The 27,670-nt window shown below is 39.1% G+C and overlaps 1 protein-coding gene across 3 annotated transcripts in view; it reads right to left on the bottom strand.

Moving 5' to 3' along the window:
• Nucleotides 1-27,670, bottom strand: part of Eml4 (EMAP like 4) — a 159,856-nt gene that overhangs the window by 83,164 nt on the left and 49,022 nt on the right. For all 3 annotated transcript variants that reach the window (XM_008835861.3, XM_008835862.3, XM_008835863.3), the window contains exon 2: nt 2,549-2,731. In XM_008835861.3, coding sequence (XP_008834083.1) covers nt 2,549-2,731 — 183 coding nt within the window. The remainder of the gene's footprint in view (nt 1-2,548; nt 2,732-27,670) is intronic.

Genomic DNA, 27,670 nt, shown 5'->3' with positions numbered 1-27,670 from the left:
GTTGTTATTTTTAAAAATACAAGGAATCAGAAACTGTATACTAGTACATTTAAACTATGGATTTTTTTCAGTATGAATGATATACGTGTGTGTGTGTGTGTGTGTGTGTGTGTCACATAGAACATCCCAAACCATCTTATTCAACTATACACCCACTTTCCAGATGGCACCCTCCCATAGCCTCTGTGCTGGATAGCTTTAGTGTCAATTTGACACAACTGGGTTAAAGGAGCCTCAACTGGGGAAATGACTCCATTGGACTGGCCCGTGGCCATGTCTGTGGGGCATCTTCTTGATTGTTGAGTGATGTGGGAGGGCTCAGCCCACTGTGGGTAATGCCACCCCTGGGCAGGTGGGCCTGTGTTGGATAAGAGAGCAAGCTGAGCAGGGGCAAGGGGGAACAAGCCAGTAAGCAGCATTCCTCCATGGCCTGTGCTCCAGCTCCTGCTTCCAGGTTCCTGCCCTGAGTTCCTACCTTGGGCTCCCTGATGAACTGTGACCTGGGAGTTGTAAGTTAAATAAACTCTTTCCTCCCCAAGTTGGTAGTGGTCAGAGTACTTTGTCACAGCAATGAAGAACTAAGACAGCCTCCCTCCCCCCAACTAGAGCCCTTATACTCCGATATCCCTGCTACTGTCTGCTGTGTTGTCGGCACCCCCAGCCATTCCCTACTACTTGCCCTTCTGGTGAATCTAGTCAGCCTATCTAGAGGTCTTTGTTTTAGGAGGGTCAGCTGTTCCTCATCTAGCGGTAATCAGTTGTCAATATTCCTTTGGATAAGATTGGGGTCTGCTGTTCATTTTCCCAGTTCTGTGCTGGGTTACTATCTGGGAATCCCTTTGGCCACCCTGGCCAACAACTCAAAAGAAGGTATCGCCTGTCTGGCATTGTTGCTTGTTATGTAGCCTTTAGCTATGCATATGGACTCTTAGGAAATTATACTGGCCCCTTTAATCTTTGGTTATACTTTCCTTTTGGGTGTTTAAGGCCATACAGTTGGCCCAGATAAACCAATTTATTTTTACTCTTAAGGTCATTTGAGGATCTGTTCCTCAGGGGTTACATGGGCTTAGGAGGAGGCCCTGACTCCTTTCTTTTACCAGTTCCAGGTGCTTGAAACTCTTGCAAGAGCAATGAGACAAGAGAAGTAAATTAAAGGAGTAATAATTGGAAAAGAAGAGATTAAATTATCCCTTTTTGCAGATGATATGATATTATATTTAAGAGACGCCAAAAATTCCACCAGAAAACTCCTAGCAATTATTAACACATTCAGTAAAGTGGCAGGTTACACAATTAATCTACAAAAGTCTGTAGCCTTTCTATATACCAATAACAAACAATCAGATAAAGAGCACATGGAAACACTCCTGTTCACAACAGCTGCAAATAAACCTGACCAAAGAAAATAAAGACCTATACAACAAAAATTTTAAATCTTTAAAGAAAGAGATTGAGGAAGACATCAGAAGATGGAAGGACACCCCCCTCCAATGCTCATGGATTGGAAGAATTAATATTGTGAAAATGACCATCCTACCAGAAGTCAATTGTAGATAATGCAATGCCAGTCAAAATCCCCATGACATTCTCCACAGAATTGGAAAAAAAACCACCCTAAGATTCATATGGAAGCACAAAAGACCTTGGATAGCCAAAACAACCCTGAGCACTAAGAGCAATTCTGGGGGGATTACTATATCAGATTTTAAGCTATATTACAGACCTATAGTCATAAAAACATGGTACTGGCACAAAAATAGACCCACAGATCAATGGAACTGTATTATTTTTGTCTTCAGTCTAGGGAGAAGTGTGATATAACTCCCTACATCTTGCCCTTGTCTTCCTGACTTATTGCAATCTGGGTAAGCCAACACAATCCTCATCTCCCCACTGCTGTAAGGAGGTAATCATGCTTGTCTATTGGTTCCACCAAGAAATCACTGAGATGTAAAATATGTTCAAATGCTTGTTTAATTTGAAAAAAATAAAAAGTATTGGTTCAAGGAACAAAAAGGCTGTATCTGTTCTAAACTTGGGAGCGACAGGGTTCTAAGAACTGTTTCCCTCAACCTTGAAAACATCAAGAAGTTGAAACTTGCCATTGTACTGAGGTTGAGAATTTTTAGAGCTTAATTTTTTCAGGATTCTGTTGACTAACGACCACAGAATGCTTAGAATGAAGTTACTTAAATAACAATGATTTTAATCATGCTTATCTGTAATAATTGGATTGATTAGCTATATTTATGATAGGAGGCACAAAACATTCATTTCTTATCCTCAGCAAATTTATTTACAGTTAGAAAATATGAACGCCACACAATTAGTATAATAGGAAAACCTGTGCATACAATCAGTAGTATTACATAGACGTTCCCAACTTCAAATAACGAAAAAGAAACTTTCAGAATGTAGAATAAAGAAACCACTATAATCACAAGTAATTCAAACAAGCAAATAGTTTTATATTCCTATTTTCCATTTGCAAAGAACAAGTCGAAAAACTGTAAGATTCTTCCTATTTTACAACCCACTTAATTACCTTTATTTGGAACAGATTTCTTCACTGAGGCCACATGATCTTCAGAGATTGCAAGACGCCTCAATACATCAGCCAAGGCTGCCTTCAGCACGGTGATTTCATCTTCTTGTTGTTGAACCCGGGACTCAAGAGCTGAGAGGCGATCTTGAACATCAGAAGTACTTGCAGCAGAAATGCTATCATCTAAAAAATAAAGTAGCAAGTACTTTAGAAATTTAACAGCTTGAGAAACAATCATCCTCTGGTAAGAAAGTGACAATCAGGTAAGTTTTTTAAAAAGAAAAAATTTAAAAAACAAAACCAATCATTTCACCACGTTTATAAGATTAACTACTATAAAGATTTTTCGTCAAGTAATTAAAATGATGAAAATTTTCCCAGGGTCAATACCATCTCCTTAACTGGCTTTCTTGCTAAAAGTTCTCTAAGTTATTGCTTTGTAGATACATGAGTAGTTGGCTCTCTTGCAAACTATTCAATCTCTTTTAAAATTATGTTATGATCATACTTTTATGAAAACAAAATGAGAAATGTTTTGCTTTGAGAATTTGACAGCAAACCATCATATTCATTCATCAGCACTGACTAGAAAGCACTCTTCCCTTGTGTCTTTAATAGTCTATTCTCCCAACACCAAGAAAAGACAATACTGTTCTGTAACTGACAGAAGACTTTGCTGTTCCCCCTCTATCCCAGCAGCCCAATCTCTTTAAAAGAGTAATGAGCTAGGTGTGCTGGCACATACCTGTAATCTCAGAACCCTAGAGGCAGTAGGACTGACACAAATTCCACGCAAATCTTGCCTGTACTATAAGAAACCATATCAAAAACAAAGCAGTGGGCCAGCAAGTTGGCTCAGTGAGTGAAAACACTTGCTGCCAAGCCTGACAACCTAAGTTTAATCACCGAGACCCACATGGTAGGAAAGAATCAACTTCCCACAAGTTGTCCTCTAATCTCTATACATACACACACACACACACACACACACACACACGCACACACGCACACTGACACATGTGCATAGCCCTCCACCACAAATAAATATTTGTTAAAATAAAGCAGTAGCAACAATAGTAATAAAATAATAAATCAAAACCAATTTAATAAAAAAATATAAGACAATGTTTCTATGAAGTAGATGTTAGGTATATAATAACAGACTATTTTAAATGAGTTTTAGCTATACTAACTATAAACTACCTCCAAAGCTTAACTTTAGAGTACACTATTTGCTGGTTGATTCAGAATCCCAATGTACAGATATATGAAGGATCAAATGCTACTGTTACACACAGAAAAGCACTAAGGGGTTGGAGAGACGGCTCAGCAGTTAAGAGCACTGGCTGCTCTTGCAGCAGACTAGGTTCGGTTACTCATGGGGTAATTAACAATTGTCCGTAACTCCAGTTCCAGGAGAATCCATTACCCTCTTCTGACCTCCTCAGGCATTGCATAACATGGGTACACTTACATACATGTAGGAAATATACTCATCTACATAAAAATTTTTTTTCCATAAAACATTTTTTAAAAGAATACTGAATTAGGTGACCAGCCTGAGAGGGTGAGTTCAGACCTCCTCCATCGGTGTAGAGGGTCTGATCTCAGCAGACCGCCAGAGAGTGCCAAGTTCTGGCCTCCCTCTGGCAGAGGGCCTGAGAAAGCAGGGGACTGTCTGAGAGCCCCCGATCCTGCCTCCATGTAGTGTCCTTTTAATAAGATGATTCTACACAGCAGTCCCTTCTGCATGAAATAATTACCATCATCACGACTTCAGCTGAGCCTGATGGCGGAACATCGTCATAATTGGGCTTGTTGATGATTGTGCTCATTCATTAAAGGAGAGCCAAGCAGGGTCATTGGACCCTCACCTGAGTATCCAGCCACTCCTCCCAGCCAACTGTATGTAATTTGACCCTAATCACACATGGCCTCCTGGATTTGAGGAGGGCTAAAGTACACAACCTGCAGAAGGCTAGGAAGAGAAGGCATGACCCATGCTGCGTTAAGGCTTTCCAGTGTGCATACCCTCAGGTCATACATACACCTCAGCAACCCCTCAGTTATCTGGTAAGCTCAATAAATTCATTACTTCCCCAGTAAAACTTTAATCAAACATTGGCTTGACACTAGAACCTTAAAAGGGAATAAGCATTGCTTAGCATCCCCAGGAAAAGAAGTCTCGCAACAGAAGGAAAATTTATTTGTTAGTGCTATTATGTCTCATAATTATTTAAAAAAAGAAAATGAGAATGTAAAAGATGTTAAAAGGATATGGGAAATGGAGATATTTTCCAAAATACAGAAAACAAGAAATCCTAAACAAGTGAAGGTCTGTTTAGGTTTGTTATGATATACGGATGAGACAAAAATGATACACACATAACCTTAAAATTTCTATAGTCATAGTTTAGTCAACTACATAGTTTGAGGCCTATACTAATGTGGTCAGAGGGACTTAAAGGACAGCTTATGCCCCTTACCCTCCGAGCTTGACTAAGTTCTAGGGGACCATCGAACATCTCTCAAAATGTCCTGTAACTGTGGTGAATCACCTGTCCTCTTGTTCAGGGAGGACATGGAGACCCCATGAGATGTACTTGAACCAGTGTCCAGTCTACAAAGAGGAGGAAACATCATTTCCTCCATGCTTTCAAGTGAAGCCAGCCACAGTTGAGCAGGACCTTTGGCTTATCTTCACATAGATGGAACTGGTACAAGAAAGCCAGGGGCTCCCATGTGACCCTTGAGGAACAGATCCTCAAATGACCTTAAGTGTAAAAATAAATTGATTTATTTGGGCCAACTGTATGGTCTTAAACACCCAAAAGGAAAGTATAACCAAAGAGTAAAGTCTAATCAGTATATTTCTTTAAGAGTTCAAGGGATTACATTTCCCAGACAGTAGGCTTAAGTTCATATAAAAAGTTATTTAGACAATTATTTCTCATTGATGATTTTGTTCCTAACCAGAAAGTGTTGCTCAGATGTAAGACTTCAAATCTTGGTCTCCAATACTGTAGTGCCCACCTGTAGCTAAGGGAGACAACCCACTATTGTTCTAAAATAATGGATAAATTTGTTTTCTCCCCCTATCTAGAAGCCTTTGAGAGGGAACTGACACTGATTCTAATCACTCCAACAGATTCAAAACACCTGAAAGTAAATCCTGACTCTATCACTCTAGAGTCCAGCCTTGGAAAACAAAAGAAACTCCCCCTATCTAGAAGCCTTTGAGAGGGAACTGACACTGATTCTAACCCCTTCAATAGCTGTCAAAATACCTGAAAGCAAATCCTGAATCCATCACTCTAGAGTCTAGCCTTGGAAGACAAAAGAAAAATGAGGAACCCAATAGAGGGATGCTTTTGGAAGCCCTTGTCAAGAAATTCCAAAGGACTCATATGAACATTTGAAAATTGCCCTGTTCTGACTTTTTCCTAGTTCCCTGTCTAGAATTTGTAATGCTAATTACTCTTGCCTTTACTTTCACATCTCCTATTCATGATTCAAGGACTTTCTTTCCCCCTTAGAGATTAAGAGTTATGCAATCTGGGAGTCTTTTAGATAGAACCACTGAAGGGGTACTCCAATTGCCTCACTCTGTGTCCCTGTTCAGCATGGAAGAAGCCAGAGTGGTGTGAGTCCAGATTCCCTATTGACAACTTGGGTAACCGCTTCAGAGGATGGTGTGATAAGAATAGGAGGTAGGAATTGGCTAAGCAGTTAGGGTAAAAAGACACCAAAGAAAAGTAGCCAGTTTCTTGGCTAAAACTTACAATGTCCTTGAGCCTCTTAGCAACATGCTCTGTTCCAAAGGCCAAAAATGTTCAAAGTATTTGGGAGCTTGTATCTAATCATTTAAAGATTTTAGGGTTATTTCTTCAGAGGGGGGAATGTTAGAGTAGCCAAAAGCCCCATAAAAATAAATAAATCACAGAAGAAGAAAGAGTCCATGAAGTTATCAGAAAAAAGTGATGGGGAGATATGAGAGGAGTTAGAGGGGAAAGAGTGGGCATGGATTTGATCAAATCACCTTATACACATGTATGAAATTCTCGATAAACTATTCAAAAAATACATTTGCTATAACATTCCATTATCTTGAAAACAAAAACAAAAAAACCTCAGCTGTTGGGGGCTAGAGATGTAGCTCAGTGGTATAGCAAGCACTTGCGTACCATATGCAAGGCCTTGGAGGATTACGATCCCAGCACTCCCCACCCTGCTAAAAAAAACAACAAACCCTCCATTTCTTTTCACTTTCCTATCTTTACTTCTGAAGAACTATTGCACTGACCTTCTACTCTGACATATTTTGTGTTATCTACAACATTACTACCTACTGAGGAGGCCCACGCTGAACCCAATGTCTATTCCAAGATGACCTGACAATCCAAATAATAAAGTTTATTAAAAATAAATACTGAATTAATAAACACACTAGCTTACACTGGGATATTTTAACATAGCAGTATGATAGTATTTTATCATTTTAGTTTTATAATAAAACCTCAACGTTTTCAAATTAAAGTTATCATGACATCATGTAGCAAACAGTCACAATGAGGACCACACAAGTCAACAGACTCCCGGTGTAAAGATGCATTCCTGTCTGCACTTAGTGGCTTTTCAATGACAATATCTGAGAAACAACAAGATTGAAAGAAACACTGGATTTTGTCTTTAATTAGACTTCAAATTCTGGCTCCATATTAATTACATTATCTTAGGCAATTGTAGTTCTTCAGACCCCAATTTCTTTTATCTTTAAAGGAGGAAAGTACAAGCCATATACAAAATATAAAAGGTAAAATTCAAGAGCTCTGGCATGTGTGTCACATGAAAACGTGTGGAACTGAGATGGCCAGTGAAGGACTGGTAAGAACGATCCATTCTCTCACCTACAGTAATTGTACACAATTGTTTCCTGACATCATTTTCATACAAGTAAATGCATTTTGATCATATGCACCCTCCCATTACCCTCTTTGTCTGCCTCTCGTGCTGATCCCCTTCATCTTTTGTGGGAGAGAGAGAGGGGTGGAGAGAGATTGAGTTTTGTTACAGCTGGTCACAGAAGTATTTGTTTAAAGGACCATGGGCACCTTAAATTTTTTTATATACATGTATTTTTTTCTGTGTGTCCTTGCACATGTACACATGTGGAGGCCAGAGATTGACATGGGGTGACTTCCTCTATCATTTTGAAACCTTATTTTTTGTTACAAGGTCTCTCACTGAACCTAGAACTCACCAATTGACTAGGAACCCTCCCCTAATCCTGTCTCCAGTCCATCTTCCTCCAACACTGGGATTACAGGTACACACCCCAAGCCTGGTTTTGTGGGTTCTGGGAATCCAAATTCAGGTCCTTGTGCATGTACAGCAAGTATCTCTCCTGCAGAGCCATCTCCCTAGCCACAAGGAACTCTGTATTATCGACTTTTTCATTTCCTTTGTAGTCTAGCTAAATTCTAGCTGATCCATACTATTTCTAACTATGTAAGGTTACAGTCACTCTTATTTCTGCCCAGAATGCCTTATTTTCTTCCTTAGAGGAAAATAAAGAAAAAAACAGCACAGTAGCTCTCCTCTCTTTTTTAGACTCCACCATTTTCTCAGGTCATATGAGGGCTGGTGCCTCATTCTCTCTTCTACACTATGAGATGAACCATGTGAGATGGATAATGGTCATGGGATACCAGGCCAGATGGAGACTTCCAGTATTTCTCAAAGATAGAGTATAAAGCATGTTTTCTCTCTTGGTTCACCAACTCTAAGGACATAACCTTAGAATTGTCAGCAATAAAGCAATTGTAAAAAAGTTTGGACTTTCAATTCTGAGAGTCAGTCTTATATTTCTCCTAGCTGTGGCCTAATAAACCTGCTTTCTGCAAGCCATGACTTATAAAGGCAAACAGCCTAATTAAGTCCAAAAACTATATGGATATGACCTTCTAACTCTTCTCAAACTAAGAAGGATGAGCTGTATGTGTAAATCATCAACACGTAATCTGCTTAATACTTTGGGGAAGGCAGCAGAGCCTAGTGAAATCGTATCATACTATGATGCCAACAGTACAGACCTGCCTGAGTACTAATACCAAGTTGGTGACTTTTACGTTTGCCAAGTCACTTACCACCTTTCATTCATTCTGATTTTAACAAGTAAGTTTGTATTTTGAGAAAATTGGCTAGTCACATGAAATGTGATTCTGCCTGTGAAATTTCTACCAAATCTGATAGGTACTGTGACAGGACACTAGGACAATTTTTCAAAGGGCATAAAAAGCACAATGTTAACTATTAACAATATTTTACATTTGGACTGTACTTTTCATGTTTATTATCCCCTTCTTTTACCCTATCTATATTTTATATTGGAAGAAACAGTTCAAGAAATTAAATAGCTTCTCACCAAACTAGTCCTGCTATCTGAAGCAAACCATAAGCCTGACTCCCAATTTAAATGCCCTTTATTTCACACTCCATTCTAATAATAATCACACCAAAGGCCAAATAAATAGATCCTTTTGCAAAGCCACAGAAGAGGGTTTAAACTACTGGCTGCTACAAACAGCTTTCTTTGTTTCAAACACTGTCAGGCTTTATCTGTAAAAATACTATTAATGGTCCCTCTTTTACTCTCATGTAAGGGATGGTTCTAAGACAGCAGCTACAGATATGCTAAAGCACAATACATCTACACAGTCCTTTCCTATCTAAAATCTCAACTCTTGACACTGTCAAGTGCTTGAGCACAAGCCTGGAGTCCCGAGTATGGATCTTCAGAACCCACATAAAAAGCTAGACTCAGTAATGCATATATCTGTAACCCCTGAGCTCCTACAGGGAAATGGGAAACACACAAGAGAATCCCAAAGCTAGTGAGGACCTGCCAGCTTGGCTCACACAGTGGAGAGCAAGAGACCCTGCTTCAAATAAGGTGGAAGGCCAGAATAGACACCACTCACATACCCAAACACACATAAACACAAATAAGAAATAACGAAATCTCAACATTTTCAGGAGCATAACTCTCTTTGAGAATCCAATAAAAGCTTCAACACAGCAGTACATGAGCTCTGGTGTTAAAAGTGACTGGGTAAATGTGTTTACTTATTAGCTCTGTGAGTGGTTTCCCCATAAGTAATTTCATCATGCTTAATTAGTATTTACAGAGGGCTTGGGAGGATTAGATGAAATAATTCACACTGTCATATAGGAAGGTTTAGCAAGTTATTGTTCCATAATGTTATTCCATAGTGATGTTTTCACTGCCCTGTTTATTAATGCCATAAAATTAGAAATTACCAAAAGTTCATGAGTACCCATGTAACCACCAAGAATAAGAAGTATATAAGCTAAAAATTAGGAGATTTCTAAAACAATTTAAGTGAAATAAGAAAATTGCAAAACAATATGTACTGAATAATTTACCAAAACATACACACAGGGCTGGTGAAATGGCTCATTGGGTAAAGGTGCTTGCTGTCAAATCTGAGTTTGAACCTTGGCTCACATGGTGGGAACCTACATAGTGGAAGGGTAGAAGTAAGTCCTGCAGTAGTCCTCTGACTTCCACACATGTGCTGTGGCACAAACATACCCACAAAAATAGATAAAGTAGAATACATTTTTTAAAGCTACACACATCGCACTAACACACACTTCTTTAAAAAAAAAAAAAAAGCAAGGCTGGTGTGGTAGCACACACCTTTAATCCCAGTGCTTGGAAGGCAGAGACAGGCAGATCTCTGTGAGTTCAAGGCCAGCCTGGTCTACATAGCGAGTTCCAGGTGGAGACTCTGTCTCAAACAATGAGAAGTGTGAAAAATACATTAAGCAAGGAGCTGTGTTCCTCCTAATTTGGAGGGCAAGACCTGAAAAGTAGGACTGGTGGCTCAACAGGTACAACAGGTGCTAGCTGTTGAACCTGAGGACTTGAGTTCAATTCCTGGAACCCACATGATAGAAGGACAGAACCAACTCCTACAAGTTGTTCTCTGATCTCCATAAGAGTGCTATAGCCATGTTCCCCCACCTCTAGTAAGTGTACAAACAAATAAATAAATGTAAAAAAAAAAAATTAGGAAAGTAGAGATAAAAGGAAAATTTGGCTTTGCAGTATGACTGTATATTATTTGAGTTTCAAAATAAAACATACAATAGAAATATGTTAATAATGCACTTTGTTTAAGCTAGTAAATATTATCTGTGATGTCTGAATTCTCAAGGTAAGCTTCCTCCTGAAACAGTATTCTAAAAATGCAAAGGGATGCACTAAAATAAAAATGCAATTAACTTAAACTTGCAATCAGATCACTACAGTTGGGAAAGTCTATCAATCCTCACAATTACCTGTAAGTAAACTAAGACTATGAAACCAGCTGTGTTGACCGTGGCCAGGTGGTACCTTGAGGCCAGAGCACCCTCCTCTGAGGAAGACTCCATGATGCAGAACTCTCAACTTGTGCCATTTTGAAAACTTGATTCTCCCAACACAATATAGTCTCATTCACAAGAAACTTTTCAGGAATGTATCTGTCAGCAAATAGAATACATTTATTTTCTAGGGGCTTTTTATTTCTCTTTCTTTAGTTGTAATATATTTGTTCCTTTTCCTTGTATCATGGTCATCCTTTGTTTTTTCTTCTTTCAAAATAGTTTCTGGTTGTGAGGGTTAAAGCAGCACTGCAAATGGAATTCTCAAGTGTTCTTAAACCAATGGAAAAAAGAAAGAAGAGGATAGGGGAATCCATACATCTCTTACCCATCAGTCTGCTTACAGGCATAAGTAAATCTTTTATTAGAGATGTAAGCAAATTTCTATGTAATCAGTAAACTTTAACATCTAAAGTTAGCTTTAAAAATACTACAGCTGCCAGGCGTGGGGGTGCACGCCTTTAATCCCAGCTCTTGGGAAGCAGAGGCAGGCGGATCTCTGTGAGTTCAAGGCTAGCCTGGTCTACATAGTGAGTTCCAGGACAGCTGGGGCTACAGGGAGACCCTGTCTCAAAAAAGACACACACATACACACACACAAACACACACACACAAATACTATAGCTATTCATTTTGCTTTTATTACAGTGAATGAGCTAATTTGTTTCCTGAATTGTTAAAAAAAAAAAAGTGTCATCTTTGTGATACATATACTGTATTCTAAATACCTAAAAGTTAGCAATCCATGGAGCTGGAGAGGTGGCTCAGCGGTTAAAAGAACTGACTGCACTTGCAGAGGACCCAGGTTCGATTCCCAGCACTCACATGGTGGCTATGAAGTGTCCTTAACTCCAGTTCCAGGGGAATCCGAAACCCTCTTCTGACCTACGTGGCATTGCATGATGCGGGTGCACTCATATACATGCAGACAATACACTCATACACATAAAATAATAGTAATTTAAAAAAGGTAACCCAGTATCCTATTAGAATGAAACATGTCTATATATTCTAGTATCTTTTGATCTTTAATTGTGTTGTGTAAGCTTGAAAATGGAACACTGTAGTGTTCTCTTGATGGAAATCTCCATTTAGAATATTAATTACTGGGGCTGGAGAGATGACTCAGTGGTTAAGAGTACTGACTGGTCTTACAGAAGACCAGGATTCGATTCCCATCACCCACATGGCCGCTAACAACCATCTATAACTCTAGTTCCAAGGGAATCTGATGCCTTCTTCTGACCTCTGTGGGCATTGCATGACACAGGTGCACTTACACACATGCAGGCATAACACTTATACACAGAAAATAAAAACAAATATTTTTTTAAGAAAGAATATTAATTACTGAGGGGAAGACTGACCAGAATACATAGTGAAAAATGTAAGATATGGTAAAGAGCAAATGATGCCTCAAAAGTTGTTATATTTCTAGTTCAGTAATTTCTAGTTTTTAAAAACATTTTATTATTTTTATTTTACGTATATGCGTGTATTGTCTGCGTGTAGGTAAGTGTACTCATGTTGTGCAATGCCAGGAGAGGACAGAAGAGGCTGTCAGATCCCCTGGAACTGGAGTTATGGACAGTTGTTAGCTGCCATGTGGATGTTGGGATTCAAACCTGGGTTTTCTGCAAGAACAGCCAGTGTTCTTAACCGCTGAGCCATCTCTCTAATTTTTGCAGCGTGTCTACATATCCATTTGAAGTAAATGACTATGCCTATCTATAACAATGCTTCCTATCAATTTCATATCCTGCTTTATGGGACACTTGCAATAACTAAGCCTTTGAACAGTTTATATTAAGAAAGAGTATCTAGAATGACGGCATCTTTTGTTAAAAAATTATGCGTGCGCATATCGTAAATATACCTAATGTTATGTGTACATGTATATTATGAATACATACACACACTACGTCTGAACTATGTTATGAAGGACTTAAGTTCTAAAACTAGAAAAAAATAAAAGAAAAAAATAAAAGAAACCAACATTTACTGGTGTCCACTAAATGCTAGGTACTGTGACACTGTGTGATCTTATTTGTCATTAAATGACTCAATAAAATAGGTCAGCACACCTCTACTAAGACTATGCGTTTAGTAAGATGCAAAGTTGGTGTCTGATTCTAGAGTTTCTGATCTAAACTTCAGGCTTTCAGAGTGGTGTTGTTAGAAAACATTGCAGAAGTTTACCATACATGGTACAGTAGTAACATGAGAACCAGGTGCCCTGATCAAATAGAGCCAACTTTTTTTTTAATTTTACTTATTATTTTTTATTTTATGTGTATGCATGTATTGCCTGTATGTAGGTTAAGTGCACCCACGTGGTGCAATGCCCATGGAGATCAGAAGAGGCTGTCAGATCCCCTGAGACTGGAGTTATGGACAGTTGTTAGCTGCCATGTGGGTGCTGGGATTTGAACCCGGGTGTTCTGCAAGAACAACCAGTGTTCTTAACCGCTGAGCCATCTCTCCAGCCCCAGGACTGACTTTTTAATGATAAAACAATCTTTACCTTTTGGTTCTTGGATAGATTCCAGATAATGACAATTTCTCCATTACCACTGCATAAAGTAAAGGTCTTAAAATGTACAGAGTAGGGTTTTTGGTTGAAAACAAACCTCCATTCTACCTCTTTCCCTAATTGCAACTAAGCATTCTGACTTGAGATTTACAAAGAGTAGTAATTAGAAGGTGAGCTGAAAAGGGAAATCCAACTCTGGAGAATTGTCCACATGAATGAGTTCCCACACCTCTATACTGAAGAGTAACTAAAATCTCAGAACTGAATTTAAAACAAACCTCCAGATAAAACCCTTTCTCTCTGGCCAATGACAGCGAAGGGTGCTGCAGGACAGAGCTCTTTTGGTTCTCACAGACATGCAAGTTCCAGTTATGGAGACTTCCAACACAGGGCAGCGGTCAGTGGTACTTGGAATAAGAAGGGCTCACTTGCATGCTCCAGTTTCCACCCTACTGTTTCACAATGCTGTGGATAGCAACACAAAGAAAGGACACAGCTTTCCAGTGAGAAAACATAGAAAGGGGGGATCCACAGAGCCTTGGAGTATTGAGATTTCAGAGAGGACGCTCTTAAGCCTGTATATGAAATCCTCCATGCTGCCTAAACATGGGAACAACATAGCAAAAGCTTTGAAAATAGAACAGATATAATGCCCAGTACCATCCTAGTCCATGCATGCTACTCACGCAAAGCCGATAAAAATACCCTGCAAAGCATTAAAGTTAAAGTGGCACTGGAACCACAGTTTATAGAAAGCAGGTCAGGAACTGTGGTCTGAACTGATTGCCTGATAAAACAAATCACCATCAGCATTCTCCAAAAGATTTTACTAGGACTCAGGTATCGTAAGGTAATATTCAAAACATACAGGACAATGAGAAATTAACTCAGAGAACCAGGAAAATCTAAATTAACACTAAAGGAAAAGACAACCGTTAAATGATGAAATAACAAATATTAGAATTATCAGTGACTTCAGAACAGCTATTTTGGGGTTACTAAAGTACTTGGCAAGCAAACCCGAGGACCTGAGGTAAGAATCCCCAGCACCCAAGTAAAAAGCCAGGTTACAGCAGCTGTATCTGTAATCCAGCTCTGGGGAGGCAACGACAGGAAGATCCCTGGGGCTCACTGGCCAGCCAGTCTAACTAAATCAGGAAGCTACAGGTTCAATGAGAGACCATCTCAAAAAAGAGAAGGCAGAGAATGACTCGGGTAAGTACTGGATATCTGGCCTCCACACGTGTACATATACATGCTTACATACATACACATACATATGAAAATAAGTAAATAAACTATGCTGTTTAAATATTCTCCCTCTGCCCCCTTTTCTTGCCCTCAACATTCTTGAACCTATCTCTTGGGGTATGTGTGTAAGCTTCTCTGGGAAACTATTATGCTCCACAAATAGAGGGTAAACATTTTTGAAATAAATGGAATGAACTTCTCAGCAAAATAACAGAAATTATTTTTAAGTTAAATGGAAACTTTAGAACTGAAAACCAAAAAAATTAGAGGAACGCAAAACAGAATGAACACTATGAAGAAAAGTAGTGAACGTACAGACGATAGAAGCTACCCAATCTCAACAGAAAGGGGAAAAAAATATAGTATCAAGCATAAAGTTTGTGTCACTGGGGTCTCAGTTGATGAAGAAAAAAGCTAGGAAATAAAATGAACCAACCAGCCAAACAAACAAACAAACAAAAAACACACCAACCCCCAAAACTGTGAATGGCTAGACTTCCCAAACTGTAAAATTAAAGCTTACAAATTCATTTCAATTAGGTATATTAAAACTCCTCCATATTACACAAAATAATAGCCAATTATGGCAGCTCAAAAAGCAAAAGCAAAGTTAAAAAATGCTGATAACACTGGGGCTGGAGAGATGGCTCAGCAGTTAAGAACACTGATTGTTCTTGCAGAAGACCCAGGTTTGAATCCCAGCACCCACATGGCAGCTAATAACTGTCTGTAACTCCAGTCCCAGGGAATCCAACAGCCTCTTCTGACCTCCGCAGGCATTGCACAACACGGGTGCACTTACCTACATGCAGGCAATACAAGCATACACATAAATTTAAAAAAAATAATTTTTTTTAAAGTTCTGAACTAGTCACACAAGTAGAGACCAGAACTTAACTACATTAGAATTCAAAACGCATATACACAGCAAAGAAAAAAGGCAATCTTCACACAGGGGAAAGACAGTCATTCAGCAATACAATAGGATCAGTATTCCAGATAAAGAATTCCTACAAATCAATTTTTTTAATTGCAAAGAAAAACTGGTAAAAGTCCTAATATCTCACAGAAAAGCAAATGTAAATGATCAATGAAAAAATAGAATGAGACTTAATCACCTCATTAATAATCCTTAAAAGGAAAACTGCGACCATATACAATATTATTTCATGCACACTTGATTGGCAAAAAATGTGTGTGTTATAGGGAGATTATGTGTGTGTGCAAGGAGGCTGTCAAGGGTCAATATCCAGTGTCTTCCTCTATTGTTCTCTACTTAATTTTTCTGAGACAGGGTCTCTCACTGAACCTGGAGCTCACTGACATGGCTAGATTGACTGGCCGGCAAGCCCCAGGGCTCCTTCTGTATCCACCTCCTTAGCACTGGATTACAGGTGCACACCACCACCACACAAGGGTGCTGGGATCCAAATTCAGGTCCTTATGCTTGCCCATCATCTCTGAATCCTCATGCATTAATGACAGAGGGCATCCTGTTTTGGTGGCTGGGGGCAGAGTCGGGGAAACCCCTGGCATTATTAAGTACAATTAAAGATGCAAGTATTCTATGATCATCAATTCTACTATCAAGTGTATACATACTGACCTATGTAGGAGGAGTCAGGTATTAGTGTATAAAGTTAAGATAATAAATAGTTTAGATTTTCAGATCAACAGTCTACAGCAACTACTCAACTCTGCCTTTGTAACACAAACAGTTATAGGCAAATATGTAGATAATGAGTATGTCTATGATACATTACAACTTTTTTCTCAAAACAGGTATCCTGCCAGGCATAGGTTCCTATCTGTGCTATAGAGAAAGTCTTCTACATATACTCCAAGAAGACAGAATGTTCAAAATGAGAAAAGGGGGGGTCAGGGATCCAAGCAGCATAACTCATCATAAAAACAGTTAACCTAGACGTCCATGAATTTTAGAATGGGTAAATATATGGTGCTAGCAATCAATCAAGAGAAGAATAAAGCTAAAAATAAACTATAATTACATGCAACAACATGTATGAATCTCAGGAACAAGAGTATAAAAAGCAAGTCAGACTAAGTTTAGACATAAAAAGGTCAAAAATATATAAAATAAGTAATACAGTTTAGATCAAACCCATAAAGAAATAACAAATTTTATTATAGTTTTTTGGTGTTGGTGGTGGTGGTGGTGGTGTTGGTGGTGTGTGTATTTTCAATAGGGTTTAACTATATAGTCCTGCCTGGCCTGGAACTACTCCAAGACATCCACCTACTTCTGCCTCCTGAGTGCTAGATTAAGGGCATATGCCACCACACCCTTTACAAAAATGATTTTTTTAAAATGCTATAAGGAGATAAAATAGGGAGCGTTCTAGTTTATTTCTCCATTGCTGTGACAAAATGCTTTGACCAATGCCAACTTGAGGAGTAAAGGGTTTATTTTGTCTCACATCTTCCAGTTCACAGTTCATCAGGGAGCCCAAGGTAGCAAAACTCAGGGCAAGAACCTGGAGGCAGGAGCTGGAGCACAGGCCATGGAGGAGCACTGCTTACTGGCTTACTCCTCTGGCCCACACGCAACTTGCTTTCTTATACAACACAGGCCCACCTGCCTAGGGGTGGCACCACCTACAGTGGGCTGGGCCCTCCCACATCACTCAATAATCAAGAAGATGCCCAACAGACATGGCCACAGGCCAGTCCAAGAGAGGCAATTCACCAATTGAGGCTCCCTCTACCATGGTGTGTCAAGTTGACAACTAAAGCTATCTAGCACAGGGAGGAATCCACAAACAAGGAATATCTACACCATTAAAACAAATATTGAATTATACTTTTGTGGGGTGAGGGAAATTGTGTGATTTTTCTCTTCTGTAGAAGTAGATGGGGTGAGATGAATAGACTACATAGCTAATTTACTTACTTTTTTATGGGGACAATGGAATTACTTTTGCAAATTCTGCATTAGTTACATTTCTGTTGCTGTGATAAAACATCATGACCAGGGCAACTTATAGAAGAAAGACTTTATTTGGCATTGTGGTTCTAGAGGGAGTCAGGGAAGCATGGTGGCAGCAGGATGCCAGAGCAGAAAACTAAATACTCATGTCATACATTACTGATAGGAAGCAGAGAGAGCAACTGAACTGGCAGCAAGACCACACCTCCTAAACCTCTGCAAACAGTGGTACCAAATGGGGACAAGTATTTCAATCTGTGAGCTTATGGAGGACATTTCTCATTCAAAACATAAATTCTAAAACAGGTAAAAATGAAGTTGTATTTATCCTAAGGTTTTGTGGCATGGACACAACTACATCAGTTTTTTGTTGTTGTTTTTTGTTTTGTCTTTGTGAGACAGGGTTTCCCTGTAGCCCTAGCTGGCCTGGAAATCACTATGTAGACCAGGCTGGCATTGAACTCAGAGATCCGCCTGCCCCTGCCTCTGCCTCCCAAGTGCTGGAATTAAAAGAGTGCACCACCACGCCCAGCATATCAGATTTTTTTAAAATGATGATTCTGAAGGCCACTGCTATGATCATAAGATCTATTACATATCAATCTATTTTTAAAAATCTTTAAGATACATATAAAATACCATCCTAAGAAAAAGTATTTGAGAATTTAAAATGCTCTCTGCTCCTTAAAGCACAAGCAGTTCTTATGAAACACTACTCCGCTGTCTTCAGAACAGTAATGGCAGAAGAACACACAAAAACATGAGCGATGTCTGTGAGTACGGAACCACTAGAAGACGACATTTGTTTGCAGCTGAAAACAATGGTACTAGGCTAAATGACAATCAACATGGTGCTAATCAAATAAATCATTATATTCTGATATGCTGCACAGGTCTTAAAGGGGGTGATGTGGGGCTGAGAGGTTAAGAGCAGCACTGGTTACTCTTGCAGAAGACCTGGGTTCGATTCCCAGCACCTACCTGGTGGCTAACAACCACCTGTAATTCCAGTTCCACAGGGATTCAACACCCTCTTCTGCCCTTCAGGGGCACTGCATGACATGGGTAAACTTACATACATGCAGGTAATACACCCAAACACATAAATAAAATTTGAAAATTTAAAACAAAAGGACTGTATATATGTATACGCACAAACACACAAGGTTAGTAGGAATGAGAACATATTATAAAGAAAAAGATCGTAGTGTAATATTTGGATTGCAATTCTATCTGTACAGCACTATGTTTTCATTTGTAAACACACACACACACACACACACACACACACACACACACACACCTTATTCAAAGACTAAGGCAAGACTTTGGGAAATGAGATTTCAGAAGATTTTTTTTTTAATTTTTTAATTTTATGTGTACGAGTGTATTGCCTGCATGTATGTGAGTGCACCCGTGTCGTGCAATGCCCCAGAGGTCAGAAGAGGGCTTCAGATTCCCCTGGAACTGGAGTTAAGGATGGTTCGTAGCCTCCATGCGGGTGCTGGGAATAGAACCCGGGTCCTCGGCAAGAGCAGTCAGTGCTCTTAACTGCTGAGCCATCTCTCCAGCCCTGATTTCACAAGATTTTTAAAGATAAATTTTCTACAAAGAAAAAGCTTAGTAAGCAAAACTTTTTAAAATAAAAAGCAAAGCAAAATACGTTGCAATGTAAGCTTATTTATTATTGTATTGCATTTTCAGTTCCAGTTTGATTAACTTAAAGATTTTTTTATTCAGTGAAGGAAAATCTTTCTGTAAAAGTATAAAATAATGTTCAAAAGCAAATTCTGAGTAATTAAAGGTACAAAAACCAATACAAAGCACTCAAAGGCCTTAAAATAAATCTACAACTGACTTGTCACATTAGTGAATCTATAGAAAAAGGCATTTATTGACTTAAACCAACCTGCTAGAGCCTTTTGACTGGCCTTTAACAATTTATTTTTATTGTTTTACTATTAGTTGGAATTGGTTATCTTTGCATTTTTTGTGGGGGGGGTGTCTTTTTTGAACAGGGTCTCCCTGCTGTAGCTCCAGCTGGCCTCGAACTCACAAAGATCTGCCGGCCTCTGCCTCCCAACTGCTGGGACTACAGACATGCACCACCACACCTGGCTTGTAATTGATTATCTTAAGTACTGCTACATAAAGTCAGAAACAACATAAGCACTATGTCAAGGAGTCAATGCATGCTATGTATTCTATGACAGCTAAGGTTTATTTTTGGAAATAACTGTAAAAATGTATGCATAAAACACAGCTGGGTGTGGTGGCACACACCTTTAATCCCAGCACTCAGGAGGCAGAGTCAGATGGATGTCTGTGAGTTCAAGTCCAGCCTGGTCTACATAGCGAGTTCCAGGTTAGCTGGGGCTACAGGGAGACCCAGTCTCAAAAAGACCCGCCCCCCAAATAAAACAAAAATTAAAAAAACCACACACACACAAATGCACATACAGAAATGAAGGAATTAGCTGGGCGTGGTGGCACACGCCTTTAATCCCACCACTTGGGAGGCAGAAGCAGGCAGATCTCTGTGAGTTCAAGGCCAGTCTGGTCCAGTAAGTTCCAGTTCAGTTGGGACTACAGGGAGACTCTGTATTCAAGAAGAGAGAGGAGAGAGAGGGGAGAGAGAATTTACTCTGTTACTATAGTCAGGATAATGCCTAGTTTCAAAAAAGAACTTTCTTCTATCAATTTAGCACAAAATTTATAAAAGATACACAGATAATTCTGTCTCTGATAAAAGATTTCTGGTCAGACTTCATAGAAGGATGAGGTTGACAATCTTGACTTATTTAAGAAGCACTATAAATTATTGTCCATAAAAGGCTGGTGTTTTAAGTTTTTCTCAAGAATAACATACATTACATTCCTATCTTTCAGAGGAGAGGGAGATCATTTAGACCAAAGTCCACTCTGCCCTCTCAATAGGATTCCATTTGTTTATAAAGTGAATACAGTTCTAAGTACTCCTAGTATACAGGCATATTTATGCCATTATTGTATATACTTAGAGAAGCAAGGAGGAACAAAGTGGCCGATATTTATTTCCAAATCCCCTCACTTATTTTGACTAGTAAAGTCTGAGGCACAGGTCTGAATTCCCAGGAACGAAGGTACATTACAATGCAGAAGTTCCTAAGTACACAGGAACCACACACTGAAGCAAGACTAGGCAAGCTATCTTCCATTCTTGCCAGTTCTGCCTATGTTTCCTTCTGCCTTTCCAGAGAGTTCCAAAGCAAACTCCAGCTCTCTAGATCTCACAACATACTTTACATTCTGAGGAAATCCTCTCCATCCAGATGGCCTACCACAAAGCACTTCTACATTGGCACAAATAAAAACTGCTTAAGATATTTCTTCTCCTGTCTCTTTGCTCTCTGAACTAAAGAAAAGTTTTCTAATTATTTATAAAAAGAGACAAAGAAACTGAAGAACAAGCAAACAGAGCATTCAAGCAAAAAGGGGTAGGATACTGAGCAAAAACAAAAACGAAAACAAAAACGTGGGCTGCTTTGGGAGTAGCTAAACCCCAGGCAGCAGAAACACAGGAATTAATGTACCACATGAATATTCATCACAATAATTTGGCTGTGAGGCACCGCTTTTCTGATCTTCAACTGATTAACAAGGTACTATCACTTCAAATACAAAACCTGGTTTTCTCCTTCTGAAACTGCAATACAAAACATAGTTTCTATAAATAACAGAGTACAGAAGTCCCAAGGTGAGTGTTTTTTTTTCTAGTAGGAAACAGAATAAACAATGTACGTGTAAAGTGGCAAGTCGTATTTCCTTTTCCCTTTTGCTTTTGTTTAAAATAAAATGAAATCCGCATGAACTATAGAAAAACTAAACAATGATCGACCATTATTTTTTAAAACCTATATATTAAGACCATGATTGATTTATCATAACCATTTCACTAACACATTTAACAAAAAAGTCATTTTCCGAATTATCTAGAACCATTAATATGGCAGTAGTGGTAAGTAACCTATAAGAAGAAACAACCCACAACTGGTCAGATAGTCCAGTTTTAAGCCATCCATATTTACAAATAATGTCAATGTGTAACAACTTAAAGGTATTTTCAGTCTGTCTTGTAACACCATGCAAAACCAGATGGCAATGAAAGTATTTTGTGAGAGAGCATTTCTAAAGTTAAAGAACAAATTCGTGGAAATGTCAGATATCAGAGGATTTTCTTTAATTTGTTGCCTTTAAACTTTATATTTAAAAGTAAATCTAAGTCGATCCAAAGTAAACAGAAAGAATACGACTGCTACAAACACATTCATGCAATCAAGAATATTGTGTAACAGATGAAACCTAAACCAAACTGACATAAAGAGCTGCAAACATAAAGAGGCTGAGATAAGAATGAAGGAACTGGTAAGCTGGCAGAAGAGGAGCGGGGAAAACAATCCACACTAATATTTACAATAGCCTCTATGGGAAAGTGGGAGCCCTTAGAGCGTTCCACATGTAACATCAGGAAAGCCACGCTGCTTTGATTAGCACCTGGTACAGATTTCATCAAAGAGTGGGGTTACTTTAGAGAGTAACAGGAATTAAGTGAGCTGTTGAGTGTGCAATGTATTTGAAACACCAGACTAGGAAGGAATTCACATTCTTGGTACTGGTCCGTGAGAGGCGGTTAGTTATGTGCTGTTCTAGTTCTCTGCAATCACCAAATTTCAGACCATAGTTTTCTAACAACTGTCCATAACTCTAGTTCAAGGCGGGTCAGCACCCTCATTTGACCTTCTGTGGGCACTGCACAACAACAGATGCATTTACACACATGCACGCAATACACTCATATATGTAAAAAAAATAATAATAAAATATTTTTTAAAAGTATAACAAATTAATTTGATCAGTTTAATATTAAAAGGGGCCTTCAGATTGAAGACTCAAAAGGTTCAAGGAAAATGATTTGCAAATGCTTAGATTCGACAAGCAGGGTATGAGTTAACCTAACAGACTTTAGAGGGGAATTCAGCAAAGCCTGTCATTTAGATTCTCCTTTGTGACAGGACCCCTTCTGGAATAAGAATCTTAAACTCTAGGGTGAGGCAAGGTAGGTCAGAGAATTTCTTAATGGCCAGCTCTTACACAGGTGGGGAAAAAGTTACAGTATTTATGCAATATGGCCTGTTTTGGAGAAAAGGGGTTCAATTTCAATGACCCACCTGGAGGAAAAGAAAGTCTGACTACTGTGATCCATGTAAGGATAGAATGTGGAATGAGAGGATGGTGAGAAGGCAGAGAGATATTGGTTCTGAGGGTGTTTAGGGGGCTCTCCAATATCTGGTAGGTCAAAGTTCTTAATACAGCAAAGTATCACACTTGAGGGTACCATTTTCTGAGCCCCAACTCCAATCAAGACAGGACTAGTTGAATAGGATTACTGAATAGATAAAAGAATAAAAGATGGTAAAATAAAACTCCCATGTTTTTATTTGGTTGATTGAGTAAATGGTCAGGTAACATGCACCAAGGTAGGGAAGAAAGAAAGAGAAAGAGAGTAGAGAATAAGGAAGTTGATGATGTGCAGCCTTGGACCCGAGGGATTTCAAGTCACAGCAACAAAAGTATCTTTAGGTCTTGGGCTTAAGATAGAGGCCTAAAGAAGACATTACATTTGGGAATATAAGAAGCAGCCATGTCACAGATTCCAAAGATAAAAAGACAAAGTCAATTTGATTTGGCGATTAGGGAGCCTTTAGCACAGAAATTTCAGTGGAGTGATGGGAACAGAAACATAACTGCAAAGCACTGAACACTAGGACTGGGAGACAAAGGTAAAACTTGAGTCTGGTAGGGGTGGAAAGGGAGTAAGAAAATGAAATCAGGTTGAGGAGGATGCTGAGCAAGGTTGATGACAGGTTTTTGTTCAGATGGAGAGTAGTATACTTACAGAGTTTGGGTGGGGGCAACACACAATGATCAGTGCTAACAACATGCAACAGAGGCATAGTGTTAGAACAGGAATGAAGAGGTAAAAGAAAAAAAAAAAAAACAAGACAAAGAATGAGACTTGAAAGAGGACTTTTATCTAAGAATGATGAAAGGCAGATGCAGCTGGCCCTCTTCATCCGAGGGTTCCCTATCTGTAAATTCAGACAACTGCAGACGGAAAACACTGAAGGTAAAAACAATGCACCTTACAGAACACACACAGGCTTTTCCAGTCATCATTCCATAAACATCAAAGGATAATACCTGCCTATGAACTACTTACACTGTATAAAGTAAGTAAACTAGACATTATTCAAAACACATGGGGGATATACCTAAATTTTGTGAAAATAAAACATCATTTAAATTGTTTGGATTTATTTTTATTTTATGTGTATTAATATTTTGCCTGCATGTAACCACACCACATGTACAATGCCCACCAATGTCAGAAGACGTCAGATCCCCTAGACCTGGAATTATAAATGGTTGTTAGCTGCCATGTGGGTGCTGGGACCAAACCTGGGTTTCCTGCCAAGAGCAGACAGTGCTCTTAACCACTGAGCCATCTCTCCAACCCGTAGCATATGAATTAAAACACAATTTTATATAAGGGACTTGAGGTTTTGTTATCTTTGAGAGTTAATGTAACCAAATCCTAAAAGATAACTGCATTTCTCTTTCTAGCTACATGCTACCTAAAGTAGGAGACAAGGCCACCAGGTGAGAAACACTGGTCAAAGAACTTAAGCTGAGTGTTAAGTGTGACCTCTCTATACCATCTGAAGCAGTACTTCAAAAGATAGTTAGCTTTTAATAGTTACATTTAAAATTCGTAACTATAGTAAAGCTCTCTAGAGAACAGCTGTTTTTTCAACTTCTTGTGATGTATCTGGAAAACATCACAAGAAATGGCCACACTCTGTACAGTGCTTTATTTACATGGCTGTACTCTGGTATCAGCAGCAAAGATGGGATAAAGAAGGGGTGGACAGTGAGACTCTCTTGGTGACATGCAGACAAGTGGAGACTGCTTTAAAAGAACAGAACTCAAGGTCAGTGAGATGGCTTAATGTCCTGAGTTCGATCCCTGGAAGTGACATAAAGGTGGAAGGAGAGAACCAACTCCACAGAACACTCTGTTAGAAATTTCATGATGCTGAGAGAGAGACCTGGAAGAAGTCATTTTAGAACTGTAAGACAGAAAGAAAAAATAGGTAACTCTTCCCCAGCTTGCCTATCTAAATATATCCTTCTTTGGTTGCTTTTTCTGCATATCCCATCTTTCTCAGCCTTTCCTTCCCTTCTATTTTTGCCAGAATGATCAAAATGTAGTATACTTTTGTTTACTGCTGTCAGTTTTAGGAACTTAACCTAAGAGACTACACTTCTTTATTTTTAAACACTACTGGGCTTTAACCAAGGACTCTGGTTTATTTCATTACTTTTTCTTATTTTTATTTTTATTATATTATTATTATTACTATTATTATTATTTTATTTATTTATTTATTTATTTTGGTCTTTTTGAAGCAGAGTCTTCCTGTAGCCCCAGCTATCCTGGAACTCACTATGTAGACCAGGCTGGCCTTGAACACACAGAGACCCACCTGCCTCTGCCTCCCAAGTGCTGGGACTACAGGCATTTGCCACCATACCCGGCTACTTTTTCTTATTTTTATACGTAAGCTGAAAGAGTCTATTTCTCAGCTTTAAATAAAAGAACATAGGGGGCTGGAGAGACGGCTCAGCAGTTAAAAGCACTGACTAGAGAACCCGGGTTCAATTCCCAGCACCCACAATGCAGCTAACAACCATCGGTAACTTCAGTTCCAGGGGATCCGATGCCTTCTTCTGACCCTAAGGACACTGCACAACACAGGTGCATGAAAACAATACACTCATGAAAGCAACACTACATTTCATTACACATGAAAGCAATACTCATACATATAAAATAAAAATAATTTTTTAAAAAAGAATGAACATAGGTGATATGAAGAGGGAAAGAGAAATAATGGGGAAGGTTTGAGTTGGGGGGTTGGGAGGATAAGGTAGAGAAGGGGGGAGAGGGATAACTAACACTAACAATGTTTTAAAAGCTATATGATGGCTCAGCGGGTAAGAGCACTGACTGCTCTTGCGGAGGGCCCAGGTTCAATTCCCAGCACCTACATGTTGGCTACGAACCATCCTTAACTCTGGTTCCAGGAGAATCTGAAGCCCTCTTCTGACCTCCGTGGCACAACACGGGTGCACTCACATACATGCAGGCAATACACTCATACACATAAAATAAAAATAATATATTTTTTAAAAGCTATATGAAAATCTGTCTTAGAAGTTTCCTAAACATCTACCTATCCATACATCCATTCATCCACCCACCCACCGCCCCATCTACCTATGAGTTTAATTGGAATTATCCTACACGGGATAAAAGCCCAGAAGGTGTTGGATACCTTCCCTCAAGTTGGTCAGATGTGTCCTGGAGATCCCCTACACAATACAGACTTATTGCTATGGCTCTTGGCTGTCCACCACAACTTGATGGTAAGACCCTATTTTTGAAGACACCACACTTTGGTCACAGGACATGGAGAAATTAAGTTGGTTTTGACCATGACAAGCCTGGCAAAGCATACCCATGGGTACAATAGTGACACAAATGTTATGGAGGGAGGGGGGAACCAACCACTTACTGATTGGATTTAAGGCCTGCTCTGTAAGAGGAAACACATGCCTGGTATTGTAAATCTGGCCAAGACCCCATGGCTGGAGAGCTCACAGGCTAAATGGACATAGTATCAAACTGCCCTCTAAATTCATATCTCTATACCTACAGATAAGTACAGTGCTCGGTTCTCATTCAGTAAGTTTCTTGGTGCAGTGGACAGAAATTACAGAAACTCATAACTGATCAATGTATAGAGAATAAGTGTTAAGTGGAGTGCTTAGTCATAACTGAGACATCTATGTCACATCCCCTTCCAAAGGCTCAAGGACCATCTCTGAAGATAGGAGCCGAAAGATTTCAAGAGCCAGAGGTTGAAGAGGACCAGAGCAAAATGTTCTGGTCATGACAAGACCACTGCACTCATGAAGAGCAGCTATGGTTGTCTGCCCAAGACTAAGCCAGTCAACATTTAGCATGGAACAGAGAGGGGAACTCATAAGCCTCCATAATTGAGGAGTTAGTTATTGACAGTTGATGGCTTCTAGGGGAGGGAGAGTCAGTTTAAGGGCATGGCTCCTGGAAGGCTGACCACACCCATAAGTAAATGGGTAGCACAAAATCGGACTCAGGTTACTTTATTTTAAAAAAAGGACACAGGTGGAGGCGAGGAAGTAAGGGATAGACCTGAAGGAGTTGGAAAGGAATAGAAAGTGAACATGATGAAATACATTGTATGAAATTATCAAAGAATAAAAATATTATATTAAAATAAGATGTACTTGTCAGGTGTGGTGGTACACGCCTTTAATCCCAGCACTAAGAGGAGGCAGAAGCAGGCAGACCACTGTGAGATCAAAGTCAGCCTGGGATGTTTTACCCTCCCTGATTCCTCAACTCATTGCTCTTTATACATAATTCACTCTAAACTTACATTTCTATTCATTCCTAACCCTTGGCAGAAAATATACTATGTCTTACTTTAATAAAAATACAGTAGTAGTGTAAAGTTTTATTAATACAAAACTGTTCCTGGAATACAAAGGTCATGCATAAGCTGAAAAATGTTTTAAATCTATACATAAGGATTAAGAGTACAGTGCTGGATTTAAAACATGTCTACTAGTCAATTAGTCCAACCTTGGAAAACAAAAGAAAAATGAGGAAGAACCCAATAGAGGGATGCTTTTGGAAGCCCTTGTCAAGAAATTCCAGTGGACTCTCATATGATCATTTGAAAATTGCCCTGGTCTAACTTTTTTTTAGCTTTCTGGCTCGAACTTGTAATGC

This window comes from Nannospalax galili, unplaced genomic scaffold (genome assembly GCF_000622305.1).
Source record: "Nannospalax galili isolate Female #2095 unplaced genomic scaffold, S.galili_v1.0 scaffold257, whole genome shotgun sequence".
NCBI lineage: Eukaryota > Metazoa > Chordata > Mammalia > Rodentia > Spalacidae > Nannospalax > Nannospalax galili.
Note: the sequence above shows the minus strand (reverse complement) of the source record. Positions and strands in the feature narration are given on the sequence as shown.